The sequence below is a fragment of the Tursiops truncatus genome, chromosome 15, assembly GCF_011762595.2.
Source record: "Tursiops truncatus isolate mTurTru1 chromosome 15, mTurTru1.mat.Y, whole genome shotgun sequence".
NCBI lineage: Eukaryota > Metazoa > Chordata > Mammalia > Artiodactyla > Delphinidae > Tursiops > Tursiops truncatus.
Window position 1 is genome coordinate 21,799,536 of NC_047048.1, and position 25,202 is coordinate 21,824,737.

The window sequence follows — 25,202 nt, forward strand, 5'->3', positions numbered from 1 at the left end:
AAAGATACTACAAAAAAATATAATTACAGACAAATATCACTGATGAATATAGATGCAAAAATCCTCAAGAGAAAACTAGTAAACAGAATCCAACAGCACCTTAAAAGGATCATAAACCATGATCAAGTGGGATTTATCCCAGGGATGCAAGGATTCTTCCATATATGCAAATCAATCAATGTGATACACGATATTAACAAATTGAAGAATAAAAACCATATGATCATCTCAATAGATGCAGAAAAACTTTTGAGAAAATTCAACACCCATTTATGATCAAAAACTCTCCAGAAAGTGGGCATAAAGGGAACCTACCTCAACATAATAAAGGCCATATATGACAAACCCACAGCAATGGTGGGTTTCTCAATGGTGAAAGACTGAAAGCATTTCCTCTAAGATCAGGAACAAGACAAGGATGTCCACTATTATTCAACATAATTTTGGAAGTCCTAGCCATGGCAATGAGAGAAGAAAAAGAAATGAAAGGAATACAAATTGGAAAAGAAGAAGTAAGACTGCCACTATTTACAGATGACATGATACTATACATAGATATTCCTAAAATGCCACCAGAGAACTTCTAGAGCTAATCAGTGAATTTGGTAAGGTTGCAGAATACAAAATTAATGCACAGAAATCTCTTGCATTCCTATACACTAACAAGGAAATATCAGAAAGAGAAGTTAAGGAAACAATACCATTCACCATTGCAACAAAAAGAATAAAATACCTAGGAATAAACCTACCTAAGGAGGTAAAAGAACTGTACTCAGAAAACTAGTAAGACACTGATGAAAGAAATCAAAGATGACACAAACAGATAGAGAGATATACCATGTTCTTGGATTGGAAGACTCAGTATTGTCAAAATGACTGTACTACCCAAAGCAATCTACAGACTCAATGCAATCCCTATCAAAGTACCAATGGCATTTTTCACAGAACTAGAACAAAAAAATTCACAATTTGCATGGAACCACAAAAGACCCCGAATAGCCAAAGCAATCTTGAGAAAGAAAAATGGAGCTGGAGGAATCAGGCACCCTGACTTCAGACTATACCACAAAGCTACAGTAATCAAGACAGTATGGTACTGGCACAAAAACAGAAATAATAGATCAATGGAACAGGATAGAAAGCCCAGAGTTAAACCCACGCACCTATGGTCAGCTAATCTATGACAAAGGAGGCAAGGATATACAATGGCAAAAAGTCTTTTCAATAAGTGGTGCTGGGAAAACTGGACAGCTACATGTAAAAGAATGAAATTAGAACACCATGCACAAAAATAAACTCAAAATGGCTTAAAGATGTAAATGTAAGACTGGACACTTAGAAAGAGCACTCTTTGACATAAATCACAGCAAGATCTTTTTTGACCCACCTCCTAGAGTAATGAAAATAAAAACAAAAATAAACAAATGGGACCTAATGAAACTTAAAAGCTTTTGCACAGCAAAGGAAACTATAAACAAGACAAAAAGACAACCCTCGGGATGGGCGAAAATATTTGAAAACGAATCAACAGACAAAGGATTAATCTCCAAAATATATAAACAGCTCATGCAGCTCAATATCAAAAAAACAAACAACCCAATCAATAAATGGGCAGAAGATCTAAATAGACATTTCTCCAAGAAGACATACAGATTGCCCAGAGGCATATGAAAAGCTGCTCAACATCACTAATTATTAGAGAAATGCAAATCAAAGCTACAGTGAAGTATCACCTCACACTGGTTAGAATGGGCATCATCAGAAAATCTATAAACAACAGATGCTGGAGAGGGTGTGGAGAAAAGAGAACCCTCTTGCACTGTTGATGGTTATGTAAATTGATACAGCCACCATGGAGAACAGTATGGAGGTTCCTTAAAAAACTAAAAATAGAATTATCATATGATCCAGCAATCCTACTACTGAGCATATAACCAGAGAAAACCATAATTCAAAAAGACACACGCACCCCAATGTTCATTGCAGCACTCTTTACAATAACCAGGTCATGGAAGCAACCTAAATGCCCATTGACAGACGAATGGATAAAGAAGATGTGGTACCTATATACAGTGGAGTATTACTCAGCCATAAAAAGGAACGGAACTGGGTCATTTGTAGAGACATGGATGGACCTAGAGACTGTCATGCAGAGTGAAGTAAGTCAGAAAGAGAAAAACAAATATCATATGTTAACGCATATATGTGGAATTTAGAAAAATGGTACAGATGAACCAGTTTGCACGGCAGAAATAGAGACACAGATGTAGAGAACAGACATATGGACACCAAAGGGGGAAAGTGGCGGGGGTGGTGGTGGTGGTGATGTGATGAATTGGGAGATTGGGATTGAGATATATACACTAATATGTATAAAATAGATAACTAATAAGAATTTGATGTATTAAAAAAATAAAATTCAACAACAACAAAAAAAGAATTTAGGTGGAATGGTAGAAAATGGAGTGGGCAGAATTAGAAATAACATTTCTTGTATACAGCCTTCTGTGTTTTTAATACAATGTAAGATTTTTGCCCTAAGGATGGTATTGTTGACAGTGGCAGATTGAAAGCCACATTTTTTATTGGTTCCAATATTTAAATGGAAATCTGAATTGACTTTTATGTGAATTTATTCCTGAAAATCCATGCTGAAGGACATTGGAGTGTGGATCATCAAAAAGTTTTTAGCTTTTGTAAATAAAGTTGTAATCAACAACTGTAAAAAAAAAAAAAAGAAGAAGAAGAAGCAAGGTAAAACAACCACAACAGCAAAACAAAACAAAACAAAAAGCTGGAAAAGGCCTTAGCTGTGTAGAGGTGGGGGCGCTTAAGGTCCGGCTGGGGCTTAGGCGGGGGCAGGGCCTAGGCTCAGGACCAGAGCGGAGGTAAAAGGCAGGGGGTGGAGGGGTAGTGCCTAGGCTCAGTGCAACCAGAGGGGGCCTTGGAGTGCTGAGGTTCAGGCCTCGGACGTCAGCAGGCCCCCTGGGGCCAGAGTGGGCAGGGGAAACACTGGCGCGTTTCCTTCTGATCCTCCTATTACCCCGAGTGTCTCTCTCCCTTCCTGCTGGCTGATCTCACCTTGGATGGGCCCCTCCCAAGCGAGTGTGGGAACCCCTCCCTTCCCCCAGCTTCCCATTAGGGGCACTGACCCTGTCTACGCTCTACTTTTCCTCCCCCTGCCTTCCTCCCACGCCCCCAGGGCCCAGCAGCAGGAAGGGGCCTCGGAGGGCAGAGGATCAGACCCTGGACCTCAGCAGGCTCCCTGGGCCCAAGTGGGCGGGGGAAACGCTGGCTGTGTTCCCTTCTGAACTTCTGATCCCCAGAGGGTCTCTCCCCATCCCCACTGATCCCCTCGCTGTGAGTGTGTCCCTCCAGGCATGGGAGCCCCTCCCCTCCCCCAGCCACCCCTCAGGGGCACCTGTCCTGTCCAGCCTCCACTTCTCCTTCCCCCTTCCTCCCCCCACATCCCAGTCGCTTGGGGGTCCCTCCTGTCCCCTTAGGTGTCCAGGGCCCCCCATCAGCACCTGGTAGGTGCCCTAGTGGTGAGGACACATGAACTCTATGTCCTCCTACTCTGCCATCTTGACTCCCCCCCCTTTACTTTTATATAGAACACTTCATTCTTGCCTCTGCTGATCACCAAATGTGTGGAGGATTTTCTCCACACCACACGATTCTGTAACACCAGCCAGGTGCCCTACAATTCAACTTAATTCTGACACTGTCTACCCAGAGATAGCATCAGCTTGCACAGGTTAAGGGCTCAGTCCTATAAAACTGCCCCCCATTACTTCAGACTCCAGTCACAAGTCCAGGTTGTCGCCTTGCTTCTGAGCAGCCAGCTATAGATTGAAGGTTCCAATGACCCCTTTCTTGGGTTTGATTAATTTGCTCCAAGCTTCTAATCATGGCTTGGTGTTTCCAGTGACCCACTCCTCATCCAGGAGCCATCTAGGAGCCCACCCTGAGTCACCTCACTAGAACAAAAGATACTCTTATTATCCATGAAATTACAGGGGTTTCATGGGCTCTGTGCTAGGAACCTGGGGCAGAGATCAACATATATTTTTCCTTATTTCACAGTGGGTCTGCTACCACTCTTCTGGGCCCTTGCAAGAAGCGGATAGGTTAGCCACATGATATTTACTCTATGCTTTCTCATGCAAAAGGGAAGAAGAATGGATTCTTATCAGAGGGAGTCTATCACACCGAGAGGATCTACCTATATTAGGCTAGGCTACATGCTGTAACAAAGAGACCCAAGATGTCATGATTGAAAATAATAGTTTATTCTTGCTCGGGATAGCTCCAGATTGGTGGGGAGACATATTGTGTGCATTCAGAGACTCAAGGAGATGATGACTTTACATCCTTAACATATAGCCTTCAAGGTCATTCTAAGTGTTGACATCCTAGACTGTTGGCAGGAAGAAAGAGCATGGAGGAATATGCAAGGACAGTTTCATGTGCTGTACCCGAAAGTGATACTTATCACTGCTTCCTACTTCCCACTGACTGGAACTCAATCACATGACCATACCTACTATGGACTGCATTGTGTCTCCCCCAGATTCATATGTTGAATCCTGTCTTAGTCCATTCAGGCTGCTATAACAGAGTACCATTGGCTGAGTAGCTTATAAATAATAGAAATCTATTTCTAACAGTTCTGGTGGCTGGGAAGTCCAAACTCAAGGCTCTGGCAGATTTGTTTGTTGAGAGCCTGCTTCCTTGTTCACAGACCACCATCTTCTCATTGTATCCTCACATGAAAGAATGGGTGAGGGGTCTCTGGGGTCTCTTTTATAAAAACACTAATCCCATTCATGAGAGCATAGCCCTCATGACCTGATTATCTCCCAAAGGCCACCTCAAAATACCTGTTACAGGCTTGAGGACACAGCGGGGAAGGGGAAGCTGGGACAAAGTGAGAGAGTAGCATTGACATATATACACTACCAAATGTAAAATGGATGGCTAGTGGGAAGCTGTTGCATAAAACAGGGAGATCAGCTCGATGCTTTGTGACGACCTAAAGGGGTGAGAAAGAGAGGGTGAGAGAGAGGCTCAAGAGGGAGGGGATATGGGGATATATGTATACATATAGCTGATTCTCTTTGTTGTTTTACAGCAGAAACTAACACAACATTGTAAAGCAATTATACTCCAATAAAGATAAAAAATTTTTTAAAATACTGTTACATTAGGGATTAATTTCAACATACAAATTTTGGGAATACACAAACATTCAGTCTGTAGCAAAGCACTAATGCCCTATGTGACTGTATTTGGAGACAGGGCCTATAAGGAGATAATAGGACTAAAGGAGGTAAAAGGATGAGGCCCTAATCCAATAGGGTTGGTGCCCTTACAAGAAGAGAAACAGACAGAGCTTCTTTCCTCTCCACCGTGTGAGGACACAGCAAAAAGGTGGCTATCTGCAAGCCAGGAAGAGAGCCTTCACTAGGGACCAAATAGGTCAGTACCTTGATCTTGGACTTCCCAGCCTCTAGAACTATGTGAAAATACATTTTTGTTGTTTAAACCACCCAGTCGTAATATTTTGTTATGGTAGTCCAAACTGACTGGTAAAATACTCAACTAAAAATGCAGAGGAGGCTGGGAAATATAATCCAGCTCTGAGTCCAAAAGTGGAGAATACTATGAATCCATGTAGCACAATAGATAAGTTTTCTGTATAGCAAGTTTCTGAATTGTATAAAAATTCATTTCTAAAATCCCAGCATCATCTGTAAAGATGTTTTAATCATTGTCTCATCAGTTTGATACAATTAGCTTCATTGTGGAGGGGTCTCCACACATTAAGAAGGAATATCAAGGACTGAAAACATTGAGAGGAGTGGTTTTTATCTATCTATAGTGTATGACCATCAACATGTAATGATCAATTAATAATAACAAAAACTATTATAGCTATTATTGGTAACATTTCTTGAGGGCTACTAGGCATGTGCTAGGCATGGATATATTGCAAATAACTTGTTCCTAATTGTAGTTAAAATGCTGAAGACTGTCATTCATTAGCTTTTGTATAAATTAGAGCATATTCAAATTATCCCTATAATAACATATTTTTTCACAGTCTTGTGTTCAAGGATAAGTGGGCAGTTAGATCTAGTGGTCCCAGTAGATGAATGTAAGTTTCTCTATGCCACCAGAAATTACCTGCAGCACATGAGGATAAACTTGCTGGTGTACTGTTAAGAGGAGCGATTACAAATTAATTTAGTGTTCTACTTCAACATAAAATTGAGGAGTTGCTGCTGTTGGTAGTGGTGATATTGGTTATTGTTTTGGTCTAAATCTGTATTTTACCCATGGTATATCTGTTCAGAGTACAAGCTTTGAAATCAATTAAACTAGTTCAAATCCTGGCTCTAACATCTACACATCATGTTGCTTTGGATAAAGTTACTCAGCCTCCCTTTCTTCCATTATAAAATGTTGATAATAATAGTTCCTAACTCTTGGAATTTTCGTGAAGATTAAATGAGTTAATATTCAGTGATTAGAATGGGGCATGTCATATAGTAAAGGGCCTAGTACATGTCATATATTATTATCATTTCTACTGTTATTATTTCTAAAATATGGTATGTATATGAATATTATCCATCAAGAATTTTCTGGTAGAGAAAAGTTGGAAAACATTGTTCTAGTCTCCAAATAGGAACCATGTTTGTTTAGTATAGTGGGTCTTATAAGAAAGCTATTTTTAGATAATGATGATGGCTATTTCTTTCTCTGTAGCATCTGTAATCAATACAGCATCGTTGCAGACAAAGTCAGTGAGATTCCTGTCAACACTGAGGAGCTGGTATTCCTCATTGAATTCTTAAAGAAATCCAGCGATGTCACCGTGTTCAAACTCAGGAGGCAACTTAAAGATGCAGCTGAACGGTTAGAGTTCCTGATGGACTATGCAGACTTGCCCCGTAAGTCCAATGTCATGTGTGTACATGCAACTCTATGTGTATATTTATATTTTTAAGGATAAGGAGCCAGGGGAAGGAGAGTTAGCAATTCTACCACTAAATATCAGTATCAGGAGAGCTACTTTGCAAGTGTGTCCATATAGTAGAGGCACTAATTCCACACCGGAATTTGAATCAAAGAGAATCTTATTTTTAGACAAAAAGAAGAAATATCTAGGAACTTGACTGGTTCTTAGATGCCTGTCTTTGCATATTATGCCTGGTGTTCCTGGGAAAGTCACTTTCAAATGCAGAGTCCTTTTATAAGTGGGTAGGTTGCATTCATCTATAATCTAAATACAATCCCACCTTTGAGGAGGCCAGGGCACTTTCCTTCATGCTCCTGCATATATTAAAAGGAAAGAAATGATCAGGGCCCCTTCAAGGCTTACTGAGCCAAGTTAGGACTCCGTAAGGACCTAACTTTGTAAGGACCGGGTTCTGAAGGAAAAACTAATATGCCCTCTACAAGCCAAGTTTCAGAGCCCTTTTTCACCTGGAAATACCTGTGAATTACCTGGTGTTCACAGTGTTTAGGGGACATGGTTATGGAAGGTAGATATAGGGACTGGGAGTGGAAAGTGGTCCACCATAACCAGCCACCTGGACTCTCTCATTGTGGTCTCTGCCTCCTAAATTCCCAAGGGTACAGAGGGAACCCAGGGCATTTTAACTGACCAGAGCCATAAGATGGGTAGGGCATGTGGCATTGATATTATCTCTGACCTTTAGCCAAAAGGGAGACTGAAACTCAGATGAGGTGAAATAGTTTAAAGAATAGTACTGAACTTCAACCTAGGTTTCTACTCAGACCTAGCCTGGGAAGATAATGAAGCACAATGGTTAGAACATAGGCTTTGGAGTTGGTTAGACTTAGACCTGGGTTTGAAATCTGCTCTGCTGTCTCCTACTGGTGTGACCTTGACCACTTGGCTTAACTTTGTTTCCCATCTGTTAAAACGGGGATGATAATACCGTCTACCTTCTAGCCTGGCCTGTGGGAAGTGTTCAATAAATGCTGGCTATCATTCATCAATAATGGGCCCATTCATTAATTGCCACCCCCATACTCACTTCTGTTGACCTCTTGTTCTGCCGAATTAATTCCCTGCGAGTTGACCTATGCTGAGCATTGTCCTAGAACAGACTGTGTGTGTTTTGCAGAAGAGGATATCAAACTGAACAGTACTCTGTTCCTCTGGCCAGACCAGATTGAAGATATCTTTGAAAACAGCCGAAACCTTCTCCTTAGCAAGAGGGATCAGGCAGAGACGGACCTCATTAAAAGGTACAGGGAAAGTCTGGGGTTGTTTTAGACATGATACCCAGCTTCATAACATGCCACATGCTCCTGGTTCTGTCTAGAGCCACCCCACCCAGCAGTGCGTGGGTGAAGTCGCAAGACAATTGGTGGAGAAGGAATTTCCTTTTGTTTCCCATTGAAGTATGTTCTCTTTAAGCCTGCTTCACTGTAGTGACGCCGGCCAATGCCTTCTCTCCCTGCCTTGAACAATTGGAATTTAGTGGTGCAGAGAGAAAAACACAAAAATAGTAACATGTAATAATAGCCTCACAATAATAATAGCAGAATTGTCAGCCTTACATTGGAGACTACAGATATGTGAGATATCAAGATAGGATAATAAAGGCATGGTTGGAGGCTGAGAAATTGCCTGTTTTGCAGCTGGTCTCGTTCAGTGCTAATGTGCCTGTAATCATTTATTCATTGAGTATTTATCATGGATTTTTACTGTGTGCTGTGCTCTATTCTAGACACATAAGTGTGTTTGACTGCTAAATAAATATTTTAATGCAGTGACAAAGAAAATATCGCACACTGAAAACATCAGACAATATCAAGTGAAGTGGGCCAAGTACCACATACATGGTAAAGACACACCTGTGTGCATGTGCGCGTGCGCACACACAAACACACACATCCCAGCTTGTAACACTTTGTTTAGGAACTGCAGATTCATACCAGTTACCATCCCCATCACACATGAAACTCCCACTACCCAACTTTAGGTTCCACAATCCCTGCAAATACTCAGGAGAAAGGAATAGGGTAGATAAAAGCAGGGATTTCTACACAGAACGGGAGTTTGGGCTGAAGGATAAACCCACTTAGTTGCTACCTTCAAAATATGACTTAGGTCTGTTGTCCAGAAGAAGAAGAAGAACAACAACAAAAGATGTGTGTGTGTGAGTATTTGTTTCTTCCTACAGCCTTCTTCCTCTACCTAAATGACTACTGTCCCCAGAACCCAGAATTTAGCCCAATGAGTAGAACTGATTTCTTTTAACTAATAGATTTTTATTTTTAGAACAGTTTTAGGTTCACAAAAAAATCGAGCACAAAGTATAGGATCCCCCTATACCCCCTCACCCCTTACACACAGCCTCCCCCATGGAACTGAGTTCTGATGCCTCACCAAGAAGCAGAACCATTTTGTAAGTTAGATGAACAGGAGCAAATTTCTTCATCTTTTTGAGCCTCAGTGTCCTCATCTGGAAAATGGGATAGTAGAACCAATCTCAGATCATCTCATTTTATGAGAGGTGTCATTGTATTGAAGGATGAAATGAAATGGTCTGAAGTGGCGCCTAGGTGGTGTCCAGCGCGTGACAGGCATTCAAGAGTGGTCAGCTTCTTTTGCACTTAAACGATGACTTCTTTGGGGAGAAAATGCTTCTTAACTTCCAAACCACTACCTTGTGAGCGTACTTCTAGAACATTACTGTAAGGCCATTTACAGTAACTGTTGAAGTTAAGAGGAGTGAGGGGTGTCTCCTGAAGAAATGGGAACAGGTGTCATTTATGATGAGAGGAGAGTGCCAAGCTTCTTCTTCTTGGAGGGCGACTCTAGCTTGACCCCATCAACTGGTCCCTGAGCTCTCAACCACAGAACTCAGCAGAGGAGCAGCTCTAGGGGCTACCTGCAGCCCTGGGCTCAGCCCTCTCTTTGGTGAAGTCTTAAACTTGCTGTCCATCATTTTTGCGTAGATCCTGAGAAAAACCTTTGAGGAGGGCTTAACAATATTCATTTATACATTCATCTTCTGTGGAAACAATCCCATTCCCTCTCTAAGAGACTTGACCATATTTTTCCAGCCCACGAGAATTTTTTGGCTTCAATGCTTATTTTTCCCCACTTGCTGTCCCCACTCCCTCTCCCAATTTCTTTTCCACCTTTCCTCTGTCCGCTCCCTGCCTGGTTGGCTGATACCTGCAGTCTGTAGCCTCTGGCTCCCGTGTCTGTTGGATCCAGACAGGGCCAGGCCAGTGGAGAGCACTCAGGAGGTTAGAGAGTGACTGCTGGGCTTCTTCCCCTCTCCCTCCCTGCTTGTTTCTGGGGCTCTGGCCAGTAGCTGCCTCCTTCCTGGATGACAATTCTTGCTCCTCCGTGGTTCCAGTTCTCATTATCCCCTCATCCCTAGGGATCATAATGGCTTCCCTCTGAGGCTAGTCTCTGGGTGCTTCACTCTCCCCTCTTTGTTCCTTTAACCCTACCCACATCTCACCTCTGTAAGTAGTCCCTTAATTAAAGTCTCTTTCTTTAAACATCAGAGTGAATTCTATTTCCCGCCAGAATTCTGACCAATCCACCATTTAAAAATTCTTGCATTATTCTCCCATAGACTCCAGGTGGTCCCACGAATAGAACTCAATTTACTTAACTGAATTTCCTGAGTATCTACTATTTACTAATGACATACATTTATATATGTATATATTATGGACATGAAAGCACTTTAGAAACTGAAATGTGCTAAGCAATTGTAAAAAATTTAAAACAGTACAAACTGTCAGTTATAAAATATATATATATATATATATATATAAAATATAAAATATGTTACAGGGATGTAATGCACAGCACAAGGAATAGAGTCAATATTTTATAATAACTTTGTATGGTGTGTAATCCATAAAAATATCAAATCACTGCATTATACACCTGAGACCAATATATCAATAATATTGTTAGTCAACTATACATCAATAAAATTTAAAAAAAGAAATTTAAAACAATAATAATCATAATATTTTACAATAATCACTGAGTTTGTTTACTGTTTCCCTCTGGGAAGAATTCAAGAGTGCTTTTATCAGAGATTTATCTTTGTGTGTGTGTCTGTGTTTGGAGCCTCAAGAAGAATCTTAACGATGTGAAAAGGCACCCAGCAGCACCTAATTGTGTAGATAACAGGAGAATCCGCTTTCCCCTCATTTTGTTCCACTCAGTGGTAGGTTCCACGGGCCTGGAAGTGACCTGGAATATACATGACGGACATCTCAGGAATGTGAGCTGCTCTTTGCCATAAGAGTGCATCTTCTGGGAAGAAAGAAAGGTGCCTTAGGGGGAGAACCCAGATTGTGTTCTGGGATCCAGATAGAGCACAGTGCCTTGCAAATAGCAGGTGCTTACTCTTTAGATGAATGAATGAATGAGTGAATGAATGAGACTTTTTTCCAGTAAGGATATTCTCTAAAATTAATACCTACCAGACTCTAAAATCAGAGATTATTACAAAACAAAACAAAACAAAAATCTGAGAAGAAGCAGGCTGTCTCTCATAGCACTTATGTTCTCTATCTTTGAATCCTTAAGACTTTGGTGAAAAACCATCAGGGGAAGGAGAGGGTGGCAATGGCCACCTTGCCCAGTTTCCTCTTGGGCTCCTGTCTCCATTCCTCTTCTCTGAGGATACAGAGAACAAAAGGGGCATGGGAGATGGAAGATAAAGCAGATAAATATGGAAGCTCTACGAAGGAAAAGAACAGGGTGACAGAGCACAGTGATTGCATTCAATGGGCAAGTCAGGGAAAGTCTCATGTAAATAAGACTTGAAGGATGAGAAGGATCCCATCAAGGGAAGATGTGGGGAGGGAGAGAGTAGAAGGGGGTCCTGTCCAGGCATCGAGCATAGCGTGAGCAATGGCTCCACCATGGGAATACCTTTGCCTAAGAAGGAGAGTAGCTATAAAAGGAGGCTGAAGAGTTAGAGGAGCACGTCCTTGAAGTCGCGGTAATGAGTTTGGGTTCCTTATTAAGTATGGTAGAAAGTCACTGATGGTTTTTTAATCTGGGGACCAAAATGATATAATTAATTTTTTCTTTTTATGGTTTGTTTACTTGAATCAGAATTCAAAAATGTCTACAGCATTGCAGTTGGTTGACATGTCTCTTAGATTTCTTTTTATCTGTAGGTCCCCCCTCCATCTCCTTTGGTTTTTTCCTTGTAATTTATTTATTGAAGAAACCAAGTCTTTTGTCCCCAGATCTAGACTTTCCTGATTGTACCTCTGGGGTGTCATTTAATATGTTCCTCTGTCCTCTGTATTTCCTATAAAATTTTAATAACTGATTTAAATCCTGTTACTAATCTTTGTCCCTGATCTCCTGTGCTAATAGGTAGCAAAGAAAATTTAAGTTTGTCCGTGGGCAAGAGTACTGCATGCAAATATGAGGAAAAAGAAAACGGAGTCAGCCATATTAATATCAGATAGAGTCAAAGTCAAGGCAAAAACATTAGTGATTCAAACACGGTTACTTAGGTGGGTGGAATAACGTTAAAGCAGTCATCAACCCTTTTATATCAAATAATCACTCAATTAAAAATAAATGAAGTGAAACTTGAATAAGGAGATAATGGAAGTAAATAATTAAGAAACTTAATTTGTTGGATATGTATCAAACCTTCTACTCTACAATGGAAAAAACTGTTCTTAAATGTCCTTAGGGGACTTCCCTGGTGGCACAGTGGTTAAGAATCTGCCTGCCAATGCAGGAACACGGGTTCCACCCCTGATCTGGGGATATCCCACGTGCTGTGGAACAGCTAAGCCCGTGTACCACAGCTACTGAGCCTGCGCTCTAGAGCCCGCAAGCTGCAACTACTGAGCCCGCATGCCTAGAACCCGTGCTTTGCCACAAGAGAAGCCACTGCAATGAGAAGCCTGCACACTGCGACGAAGAGTAGCCCCTGCTCGCCGCAGCTAGAGAAAGCCCGCATGCGGCAACGAAGACCCAACACAGCCAAAAATAAACAAATAAATAAATATATTTTTTAAAATGTCCTTAGAACATTTACAAAAATTGACCGTATTTTAGGAACCCCTCCCCAAGAAAAAATATTTAAAGAAGCAGAAACGATATTGGCCATACTCTGTTATAATAGTGTGTATTAGTTATCTATTTCTGCATGACAAATCATTCTGAAAAATAGCAACTTAAAACAACAAACATTCATTATCTCACAGTTTCTGTGGGTCAGAAATCTAGGTGCAGCTTAGAGTATACCTCTGGCTCAAGGTCTCTTACGAAGTTGCAGTCAGAATGTCAGCCAAGGCTGCAGTCTCATCTTAGGGCTCAACTGGGTGAGGATCTATATCCAGGCTCACTCACAGGATTGTTAGTAGGATTCAGCTCCTCATAAGCTGCTGGCCAGAAACTTCCCTCTATTCCTTGCTATATGGACCTCTCGTAGCATGGCAGCTGGCTTCCTTCAGAGAGAGAGAAAGAGAGAGAGAGAGGGAGAGAGACAGAGAGAGAGAAAGTCACAGTCTTTTTGTAACCTAATCTTGAGAGTAACATCCCATAACTTTTGCCATATTCTTTGTTAGAAGTGAGTTACTAGGTCTAGCCCAGCTCAAAAGGAGACAGTTACAGAAGGATATGTAGTACCAGGAGGTGTGGCTCTTTGGGGACCTTACCAGAGGCTGCTTACCACACAGTGTAATTAGAAATAAAACCCAAATCAAACCATTGAAAATTAACTCTCTTAAATTACCTTGAAGAAAAAAAGAACATCAAAACTGCCATAACAGGATTAAGTGTTCTTAAGATAATAGCCAAATTTATGGTGTGTTACTATAGCTGTTCTGAATGGCAAATCCCCTTATTCATTCAATGAGTATTGATTGTTTTATGCCAGACACTCTTCTAAGTGCTGGAGATACAAAAAGGCATTAAGGAGATTAAAACTGCATTGATAAAGTTTAAATTCTAGTGAATGAGACTAAACATTTTTATAGTGATCATTATGTACCAGGCTTAATTCTGAGCATTTTGTATATGTTAGCTTATTAAATACTAAAGTAGGTACTTTATCCATCCCTGTTTTCTTTAGCTGAGGCATACAGAGGTTAAAGGACTTGACCAAGGTCATGTAGCTACTGTGTTGCAATGTAGGGACTTGAACCTAACCTGTCCAGCTCTAGAACCTGTCCACTTAACACTGTGTTAATCTACCTCGTTAGGAAAAGGGAGAAGTAAATTTGAGAACTGCTTTGTTGATAATATGGATGAAGTAGATAAATCTCTGGAAAAGTCTTCCCTGATCACTCTGGCTAAAGTAGCCCTTCACTTGCATCCACTAGGCACTCTGCCCTGTTCTGTTTTCTTCAGAACATTTATCACTATCAGAAATATTTCATTTTTATCTATGTATGGATTTATCCATCCATCCATCTGTCCTTCCATTCATCCATTCATTCATCCATCCATATATGTTTACTGTCTGGGTTTCCCCAAACTAAAATACAAGCTCCATGAGGGTAGGGAGCTTCATAGTGTACTTCACAAATATATTCCTGATGCCTAGAGCAGTTCTTGATATTAGGCACTTAATAGTAAATACCTAATGGATAAATGAATAATATGTATATACATAAATTTTATACATGCATATATTATATAGCATATGTATTATATATTTTTGATATATATTTACCTATATGAGAAACATCTGGAAATATTTAACCACCATAGGTTCAAAGCAGCTGTCTCTGGGAGGTGGGATTACAAATTATATATAATAACGTATATTTATAAGTTTTACATATATTGTATCAGAAGATCAGATTCTCCCCAGGCTTGAATTGGGTGAGCAATGCTGATAAATGGAAAGTCCAAGTGTGACTGGGCTGTCTTTACTTTCAGATGCTCAGAATTTGAGGCAAAACTTGAGGGCTACAACAAGGAACTGGAAGGTTTTAGGAAACGTGAAGTGATGACCACAGAAGAAATGAAGAGCAATGTTGAAAAGCTTAATGAGCTTTCAAAGAACCTAGATCAAGCACTGGTGGAATTTGAGGTTTGGGGTCTTGGGATGGGAACTTATGACTGTACTGCTCTGTTGGTTCCGGCCCTTGGTTTTGTGTTTTCCTAACATCACCTGTCAGGTGGATAGTATTAGTTGATTGACCAGTTCTTTCATTGGTGCTTTCGACTACCTTTTTCCACACCCCTACATTATACCAGCTTTTTTGTTAGTCACTGAGTACACAAAGAAGAATTATAATGGAATAATTGCTCACGTTTATTGAGCATGTATTATGTGCACAATGTGCAAAGGACTTCATGTGTGATATATCACTTAATAATATCCATAATAAACCTTTGTGGTAGGTACTGTATCTTCATTTATCCCTATTTAAAATGGGAGAACTAAGTCTTGGAGAAGCTAAGTAACTTGCCCTGAAGTTCACTAGTAAGTTCTTTAATCATTAAAGTTCTTACCTTTGAGGCAATTCAGCACAAGAAGGCAACATTGTGTTAACAGTTTCATATGTACTTTAACTAAAGTACATATGAAAATTGGGAAAATGGGGATATGGATATGATACAGTTGGAGCCAAAGTGATGGAGCAAGTGGAAAATTATCATAAAGTTTCCCCCAGCTAGATCTCAGCTGCCATGGCCCTCAGAGGTAGCACAGGGACATTCTTGCTTGAGTTCATGCCTTATTTCCCTGTCTTACTCTCCAGATGAACACGCATCTTCCTCAACTTGGTTTTCAAAGCACTGGGGAACTTGCCATGGTGGCTTCTAGGGTCCAGGAGAACCACCCACCCAATAAACAGCATCCCCTTTTGCCCTGCAGTTGATCAATAAGGAGGAGGAGCTATTGGAAAAGGAGAAGAGTACCTTCCCTCTTCTACAAAGCGTGATGACCAACAAAGTGCCTTACGAGCAGCTGTGGACGACAGCCTACGAGTTTAGCATCAAGTCGGAGGAATGGATGAATGGTATACCGCATTCTCACTCTGCTGGGTCAGGATGGCGATGGGGTAGCAGATTCAACCCAGCCAGTTCTGAAATAAGATTGGGACCTCAGATTCTGGCTGGACTTTTTATCATATTCTCATTGTCTGGATTAAGGCAACAATAGTTAAATTTTTCTGATGTGATAATGATGGAAGGTGGGGATCAAAGCCCCAGATCTGTTGCCAGGGTGAAATAGAATAGGCGGCCACCCACAGCCATGGGTTGGGTAGTGACTCAGAGAGGCAGGTGGTGGGAGAATAAGATGGCAGTTCCCCTATTACGCTGACGCAAGAAAGGCCAGAGTGCCATAGATGTCTGTAAACTACCTCTTTTACTATAGGTCCTGGACACTAGAGAGAGATTGAGGCGGTAGAGTCAACAGGACTGAATGATTGATCTGATATGGGGCAGGGAGCAGTGAGGGAGAGGAAAGCACCTGGGGTGAATTCCAGATTATTAGCTCAGGCAGTCTGGTGGATAAGGCCATCACTGAAAAAGAGAAATGACAGATTTGTTGGGAAAAAAACATCAGCTTCAATACACTGAGTTAGGTGTCTGCAAACATCCAAATGGGAAGATTAATCAGCGGTTCAGTATATCAGTCTGGATTGAAGTTATAGTGGGGGTGGGATTTATATTGGGGAATAATTGATATGTAAGAGTACAATTAAAAACCATCAATGACATCACCTGGGTAGAGTATTTAGGAGCAGAGGACAAAATCTGAGACCTCCAGGGTTGAGCCTTTAGCTTATTTCCAGTGCTTCAATATTTTTTAAAATTAATTAATTTATTTATTTTTGGCTGCATTGGGTCTTCGTTGTTCCGCATGGGCTTTTCTCTAGTTGCGGCAAGCGGGGGCTACTCTTTGTCACAGTGCATGGGCTTCTCATTGCGGTGGCTTCTCTTGTTGCGGAGCACAGGCTCTCGGTACGCGGGCTTCAGTAGTTGTGGCACACAGGCTCAGTAGTTGTGGCTCGCGGGCTCTAGAGTGCAGGCTCAGCAGTTGTGGTGCTCAGGCTTAGTTGTTCCACAGCATGTGGAATCTCCCCGGATCAGGGCTCGAACCCATGTCCCCTGCATTTGCAGGTGGATTCTTAACCACTGCGCCACCGGAAAATTCCAGTGCTTTGATATTATAAGAACAACTGTGATGAACATCTTTGTTGCCAATTTTCAGTATACAATAATGATCATTTTCTTAGGATAAATTACCAAAAGTGAAACGGCTAGATCAAAGGGATGTAATAAAAATTATTAGGATTTTAGAAAATGTTTTTGTTATTGGTATTGCCTTCCAGAAAAGTTACATGTTTTAATTTATTATTCTTCTAGCAGTATTTGAGGGCCCATTCCTCATACCCTCAACAAACTTGGGAAGTAATAGCTTTAAGAACTTTTTTTGCTCATTTGATGTTTAAAGTGGTATTTTCTTTTTCACAACTTTTAAGTATGCTTTTTCATTATTAAAAAGCATTCTTGGGACTTCCCTGGCGGCCCAGTGGCTAAGAGTCTGCACTTCCACTGCAGGGGTTCCATCCCTGGCTGGGAAACTAAGATCCTGCATGCCGTAACGCCAAAAAAACCAAAAAAAAAATTGGTCAGTTGAATTCCTTACTTTATAAAAGGTTGTTCATTTGCCCTCCCACTTTTTCTCTATTACTAAGCCACCTTATTTAAATAATTTTCCGTTTTGAATAATTTTTATTTATTTATTTTTTATTATTATTTTATTTTATTTATTTATATTTTTTTGCGGTACGCGGGCCTCTCACTGTTGTGGCCTCTCCCATTGCGGAGCACAGGCTCTGGACGCGCAGGCTCAGCGGCCATGGCTCACGGGCCTAGCTGCTCCGCGGCATGTGGGATCTTCCCGGACCGGGGTACGAACCCGTGTCCCCTGCATCGGCAGGCGGACTCAACCACTGCGCCACCAGGGAAGCCCTTGAATAATATTTTTATTGATGCTTTTTAGTTTTTGAAGTACTCGATCATATCTATACATTTAAGATATTTTACCTTATCACTTTCACACCCCTTTTAAAATTCACTTTTCTGTGTTGACTAGCACCTCCAAATTAAACAGTAGTAATAATGGCACCTTTGTCTTATTCGTGATTTTAATGGGAATTCATCCAGAGTGTCACCTTTATTTATTTTGGATTTTGTTGATGTGGACCATTTTTAAAGTCTCTATTGAATTTGTTACAATATTCCTTCTGTTTTATGTTTTGGTTTTTTGGCCCCGAGGGATGTGGGATCTTATCTCCCCTACCAGGGATCAAATCCTCACCCCCTGCATTGGAAGGCAAAGTCTTAACCACTGGACCGCCAGGGAAGTCCCCAGAGTGTCACCTTTAAGCGTGATGCTTTTTGTTGGTTCAGGCACAAAATAGTTCTGGTGTTAAGGAAGTATTTATAATGTAGCAAGTTTTTTTGTTGGAAAGAGACAATGTATTTTAAATTTTTTATATTTTATTTTTTAAATTCATATACAGTAAAAATGATATTTTTGACATACAGTTCTATGAATTTTAACATATATATTGATTCACCACAATCAGAAAATGGAACAGTTCCATGACTTCCATAAACTTCCTTGTAGTACCACTTCATAATCACACTCTCCCTACACCTGGCAACTATTGATCTCTTCATTGTTACTATAGTTTTGTCTTTTTGAGACTGTCATATAACTTCAATCTCTTTTTCAAGTTTTATTATGACTATTACAGTGCCTTTGTCTTTATATCTTTTTCATAAAATTTGTGAATCAGCTTATTTATATATACAAGAAACCTGCTGGAATTTTGATTGGAAATGTGTTAAATCAATTTGGAAAGAACTGACATCTTTAATTGAATCATCCAATCCATGGACGTTGTATATCTAATTATTTTGCTCTTCTTTGACTTCTTTTTGTCAATGTTTTGTAGGTTTTAGCGTACAGATCCTATATGTGTTTTGTTAAATTTATATGTATTTCTTTTTATAGAGCTATATGTTTTTAAATTTCAGTTTCTAATTGGTCATTGCTAGTGTATACTAAAACAGTTAGGGTTGGGGGAGGGGGTTTGCCCATTTTTAAATTAAGTTTGTTTTCTTACTGTTGAGTTTTAAGAGTTCTTTATATATTTTGGACAGCAATCCTTTATCAGATATGTCTTTTGCAATTTTTTCTACTAGTCTTTGGCCTGTCTTTTCAGTCTTTTGACAGTGTCTTTCACAAAGCAGAAGTTTTTAATTTTAATAAAGTCTAGTTTGTCATTTCTTTCCTAGATTTAGCATTGTATCTAAAAATTTATCACCAAACCCAAGGTCATCTAGATTTTTCTGCTATGTTATCTTCTAGAAGTTTTATAGTTTTGCATTTTACATTTAAGTCCATGATCCATTTTGATTAATTTTTGATTAACTTTTGTCAAGGATGTACAGTCTCCATCTACATTCTTTTTTTTTTTTTTTTGGCTGCATTGGGTCTTCGTTGCTGCATGCGGGCTTTCTCTAGTTGTGGCGAGTGGGGGCTACTCTTCATCGCAGTGTGCGGGCTTCTCATTGCGGTGGCTTCTCTTGTTGTGGAGCACAGGCTCTAGGCATGTGGGCTTCAGTAGTTGTGGTGTGCAGGCTCAGTAGGTGCAGCATGCGGGCCCTAGAGCACAGGCTCAGTAGTTGTGGCACACGGGCTTTGTTGCTCCATGGCATGTGGGATCCTCCCGGACCAGGGATCGAACCCGTGTCCCCTGCATTGGCAGGCAGATTCTCAACCACTGCGACACCAGGGAAGTCCCTCTACATTCATTTTTTTGCATGTGGATATCCAGTTGTTCTAAAACTATTTGTTGGAAAGTTTCATTTCTCCATTGTATTGCCTTTCCTCCTTTGTGAAAGATCAGTCGACTATTGTGGATCTTATTTCTGGGCTCTCTCTTCTGTTCCATTGACCTATATGTCTATTCTTTTGTCAATACCACATTTGATTATTGTAGCTATGTGGTAAGTCTTGAAGCTGGATAATGTCAGTCCCCCAACTTTATTTTTCTCCTTTAATATTATATTGGCTATTCTGGGTCTTTTATGTCTCCATATAAACTTTAGAATCACTTTGTCAGTATCTAAAAAAAAACTTGTTGGGATTTTGGTTGGGATTGTGTTGAATCTATAGATCAAGTTGGAAAGAACTGACATCTTGACAATATTGAATCTTCTTATCCATGAACATTAAATTTTTCTCCATTTATTTTCTTCTTTGATTTCTTTCATTAGAGTTTTATAGTTTTCCTTATATAGACATTGTACATATTTTGTCAGATTTACACCTAAGTATTTCAATTTTGGGGGTGCTAATGTAAATGGATATGTTTTTAATTTCAAATCCACTGTTCATTAATAATATATAGGAAAGCAATTAACTTTTGTGTATTAACCATGTATACTGCAACCTTGCTATAACTGTGAATTAGTTTCAGGAGGTTTCTTTTTGCTGTTGGTTCTTTCATATTTTCTATGTAAGTGATTCTGTCACCTGCAAACAAAGTTTTATGTCTTCTTCCCCAGTCTGTATACATTTTATTTTCTATTCTTGTCATATTGCATTATCTAGGACTACCACAGAATGCTGTTGAAAAAGGAGTGGTGAGAGGGGACATTCTTGCTGTGTTCCTCATCTTAGCAGGAAAGATTCTGGTTTCTTACCATTAAGTATGATATTAGCTGTAGGTTTTTGTAGATGTTCTTTATCAAGTTGAGGGATTTCTCCTCTGATGTTCTTTATCAAGTTGAGGGATTTCTCCTCTATCCTTTAGTTGCTGAGAGTTTTTATTATGAATGGGTACTGGATTTTTTCAGATGCTTTTTCTGAATCTATTGATATGATCATGTGATTTTTCTTCAATTGCCTGTTGACGTGATGAATTATATTAATTGATTTTCAAACATTGAAACAACTTTACATGCGAGGAATAAGTCCCAATTGACTGTGGTGTATAATTATATATATATATGTTAATATATAATATATATATAGGTGGATTCAATTTGCTAACATTTTGTTGAGGATTCTTGCATCTATGTTCATGAGAGATATTGGTCTTTAGTTTTCTTTTCTTGTAATGTCTTTGTCTGGTTTTGGTATTAGGATAGTGCTGGCCTCATAGAATGAGTTAGGAAGTATTTCTGCTTCTGTCTCCTGGAAGAGATTGTACAAAAATTGGTATTTTTCCTTTCTTAAATGTTTGGCAGAATTCACCATCATCTGGGACTGATGCTTTCTGTTTTGGAAAGTTATTAATTATTGATTCAATTTCTTAAATAAATATAGGCCAATTCAGATTGTTTCTCCTTGTGTGAATTTTGCAAATTGTATCTTTCAAGGAATTGGTCTGTTTAATCTAGGTTATCAACTTTGTGATCATAGAGTATTTCATGGTCTTCTTTTATTATCCTTTTAATGTCCATGAGATGTACAATGATGTCTCCTCTTTCATTTCTGATGTCAGTAATTTGTGTCTTTTCTTTTTTCTTTGTTAGCCTAGCTAGCTATTTATCAATTTTATTGATATTTGAAAAGAACCAGGTTTTCGTTTTATTATTTCTTTTCTTCTGCTTACTTTGGATTTATTATTTTTTTATTATTATTTTTTAAAAATAAATTTTTTTATTTATTTATTTTTGGCTGCGTTGGGTCTTTGTTGCTGTGTGCGGGCTTTCTGTAGTTGCGGCAAGTGGGGGCTACTCTTTCGTTGTGGTACACAGGCTTCTTATTGTGGTGGCTTCTCTTGTTGTGGAGCACAGGCTCTAGGTGCGTGGGCTTTAGTAGTTGTGGCTCGTGGGCTCTAGAGCGCAGGCTCAGTAGTTGTGGCGTACGGGCTTAGTTGCTCTGCAACATGTGGGATCTTCCCAGACCAGGACTTGAACCCGTGTCCCCTGCACTGGCAGACAGATTCTTAACCACTGTGCCACCAGCGAAGCCCTTACTTTGGATTTAATATGCTCTTTTTTAATAGTTTCCTAAAATGGAAGCATAGATTATTGATTTTAGGTCTTTTCTAATATATATATTCAATGCTATAAATTTCCCTCTAAATACTTCTTTCCCTATATCCCACAACTTTTTAAAAATTTATTTTATTGGTGTATAGATGATTTACAATGTTACATTAATTTCTGCTGTACAGCAAAGTGATTCAGTTATATATAACATTCTTTTTCATATTCTTTTCCATTATGGTTTATTACAGGATATTGAATATAGTTCCCTGTGCTATACAGTAGGACCTTGTTGTTTATCTATTCTATGTATAATAGTTTGCATCTGTTAATCCCAAACTCCCAATCCATCCCTCCCTCACCACCCTCCCCCATAGCAACCACAAGTCTGTTCCCTATGTCTGTGAGTCTGTTTCTGTTTTGTAGATAAGTTCATTTGTGTCATATTTTAGATTCTACATAAAAGTGATATCATGTGGTATTTGTCTTTCTCTTTCTGACTTACTTCATTTACTATGATAATCTCTAGGTCCATCCATATTGCTGCAAATTGCATTATTTCATTCTTTTTTATGGCTGAATAATATTGCATTGTGTATATGTACCACATCTTCTTTATCCATTCATCTGTTGATGGACATTTAGGTTTTTTCCATGTCTTGGCTATTGTGAATACTGCTGCTATGAACATGGGGGTACCTGTATCTTTTTTAAAATTAATTAATCAATCAATCAATTAATTAATTATTTTGGCTGCTTTGGGTCTTCGTTGCTGTGCATGGGCTTTCTCTAGTTGCAGCAAGTGGGGATTACTCTTTGTCGCGGTGTGCAGCTTTCTCATTGCAGTGGTTTCTGTTGTTGCGGAGCATGGGCTCTAGGCACGCAGGCTTCAGTAGTTGTGGCACATGGGCTCAGTAGTTGTGGCTCATGGCCTCTAGAGCGCAGGCTCAGTAGTTGTGGCTCATGGCCTCTAGAGCGCAGGCTCAGTAGTTGTGGTGCACAGGCTTTGTTGCTCTACAGCATGTGAAATCTTCCTGGACCAGGGTTAGAACCTGTGTCCCCTGCATCAGCAGGTGGATTCTTAACCACTGTGCCACCAGGGAAGCCATGCATGTATCTTTTTGAATTATAGTTTTGTCTGGATATATGCCCAGGAATGGGATTGCTGGATCATATGACAACTCTGTTTTTAGTTTTTTGAGGAGTCTCCATATTGTTTTCCACAGTGGCTGCCCCAGTTTACATTCCCACCAACAATGTAGGAGGGTTCCCTTTTCTCCAGCATTTATTATTTGTAGATTTTTTAATGATGGCCATTCTGACCGGTGAGGTGGTACCTTATCGTAGTTTTGATTTGCAGTCCTCTAATAATTAGCTATATTGAGCATCTTTTCATGTGCTTTTTGGCCATCTGTATGTCTTCTTTGGAGAAATATCTATTTAGTGCTTCTGCCCATTTTTTGATTGGGTTGTTTGGTTTTTTGTTTGTTTGTTTTTTGCGGTACGCGGGCCTCTCACTGTTGTGGCCTCTCCCGTTGCGGAGCACAGGCTCCGGACACGCAGGCTCAGCGGCCATGGCTCACAGGCCCAGCCGCTCTGCAGCATGTGGGATCCTCCCAGACCGGGGCACGAACCCGCGTCCCCTGCATCGGCAGGAGGACTCTCAACCACTGAGCCACCAGGGAAGCCCTGGTTTTTTGTTTTTGAGTTGTATGAGCTGTTTGTATGTTTTGGAAATTAAGCCCTTGTCAGTCATTCATGTTGTTTATGGTTTCCCTTGCTATACAAAAACTTATAAGTTTGATTAGGTCCCATTTGTTTATTTTTGCTTTTATTTCTATTGCCTTTGGAGACTGACCTAAGAAAATATTGGTACGATTTCTGTCAGAGAATGTTTTGCCTATGTTCTCTTCTAGGAGTTTTATGGTGTCATGTCTTATATTAAGCCTTTAATCCATTTTGAGTTTATTTTTGTGTATGGTGTAAGGGTGTGTTCTAACTTCATTGATTTACATGTGGCTGTGCAACTTTCCCAACACCACTTGCTGAAGTGACTGTCTTTTTTTCCATTGTATATTCTTGCCTCCTTTGTTGAAGATTAATTAACTGTAGGTGTGCGGGTTTATTTTTGGGCCATCGATTCTGTTCCATTCCATATGTCTGTTTCTGTGCCAATAATCACGCTGTTTTCATTACTGCAGCTTTGTAGTATTGTCTGAAGTCTGGGAGGGTTATGCCGCTTGCTTTGTTCTTTTCCTCAGGATTGCTTTGGCAATTCTGGGTCTTTTATGGTTCTATATAAATTTTAGGATTATTTGTTCTAGTTCTGTGAAAAAAGTCATGGGTAATTTGATAGGGATCACATTAAATGTATAGATTGCTTTGGGTAGTATGGCCATTTTAACAGTATTAATTCTCCCAGTCTAAGAGCATGGGATATCTTTCCATTTCTTTGAATCATCTTCAGTTTCCTTTATTAATGTTTTATAGTTCTCAGTCTCTCACCTCCTTGCTCAGGTTTATTCCTACATACAGTAAGTCCCCTACATATGAACGAGCTGTGTTCTGAGAGCTCGTTCGTAAATCCAATTTGTTCGTAAGTCCAACAAAGTTAGCCTAAGTACTCAACTAACACAATCGCCTACATAGTACTGTACTGTACTAGGTTTATAATACTTTTCACACAAATAATACATAACAAACAAACACAAAAAACAAAGAAAACATTTTAAATCTTACAGTACAGTCCCTTGAAAAGTACAGCGGTGCAGTACAACAGCTGCCACACAGGCGCTGGCACTGACTGAACAGGCAAGAAGAGTTACTGACTGGAGGAGGGAGAGGAGGTGGGAGATGGTAGAGCTGAAGGATCCTCAGCAATAGGAGGTGGAGGGCGAGCTGCAATGTCACTCACGCCTGACGCTGATGGCACAGGTTCTGGTTCCTTGCTGGATTCAATTCTATCTACCCACTTGAAAAAATGATCCAGTGATACTGTACTCTCTACAGTACTGTACAGTAAGGTACACAAAAGCACAACCACTTATAGAAGATGCACGCACGTGACAATATATGCCAGACACATGAACTGACTTACGTGATTGGACATGCAAATGCACATTTGCATCTTTGAAAGTTCGCAACTTGAAGGTTCGTATGTAGG

General features: G+C 40.0%; 1 protein-coding gene across 1 annotated transcript in view; it reads left to right on the forward strand.

The window, feature by feature from the left end:
* The window catches only part of DNAH3 (dynein axonemal heavy chain 3), a 198,285-nt gene that overhangs the window by 44,486 nt on the left and 128,597 nt on the right, over positions 1-25,202 (forward strand). The window contains exons 16-19 of the mRNA XM_033839481.2: positions 6,775-6,959; positions 8,163-8,286; positions 14,948-15,101; positions 15,891-16,035. Of these exons, the coding sequence (XP_033695372.1) occupies positions 6,775-6,959; positions 8,163-8,286; positions 14,948-15,101; positions 15,891-16,035 (608 nt within the window). The remainder of the gene's footprint in view (positions 1-6,774; positions 6,960-8,162; positions 8,287-14,947; positions 15,102-15,890; positions 16,036-25,202) is intronic.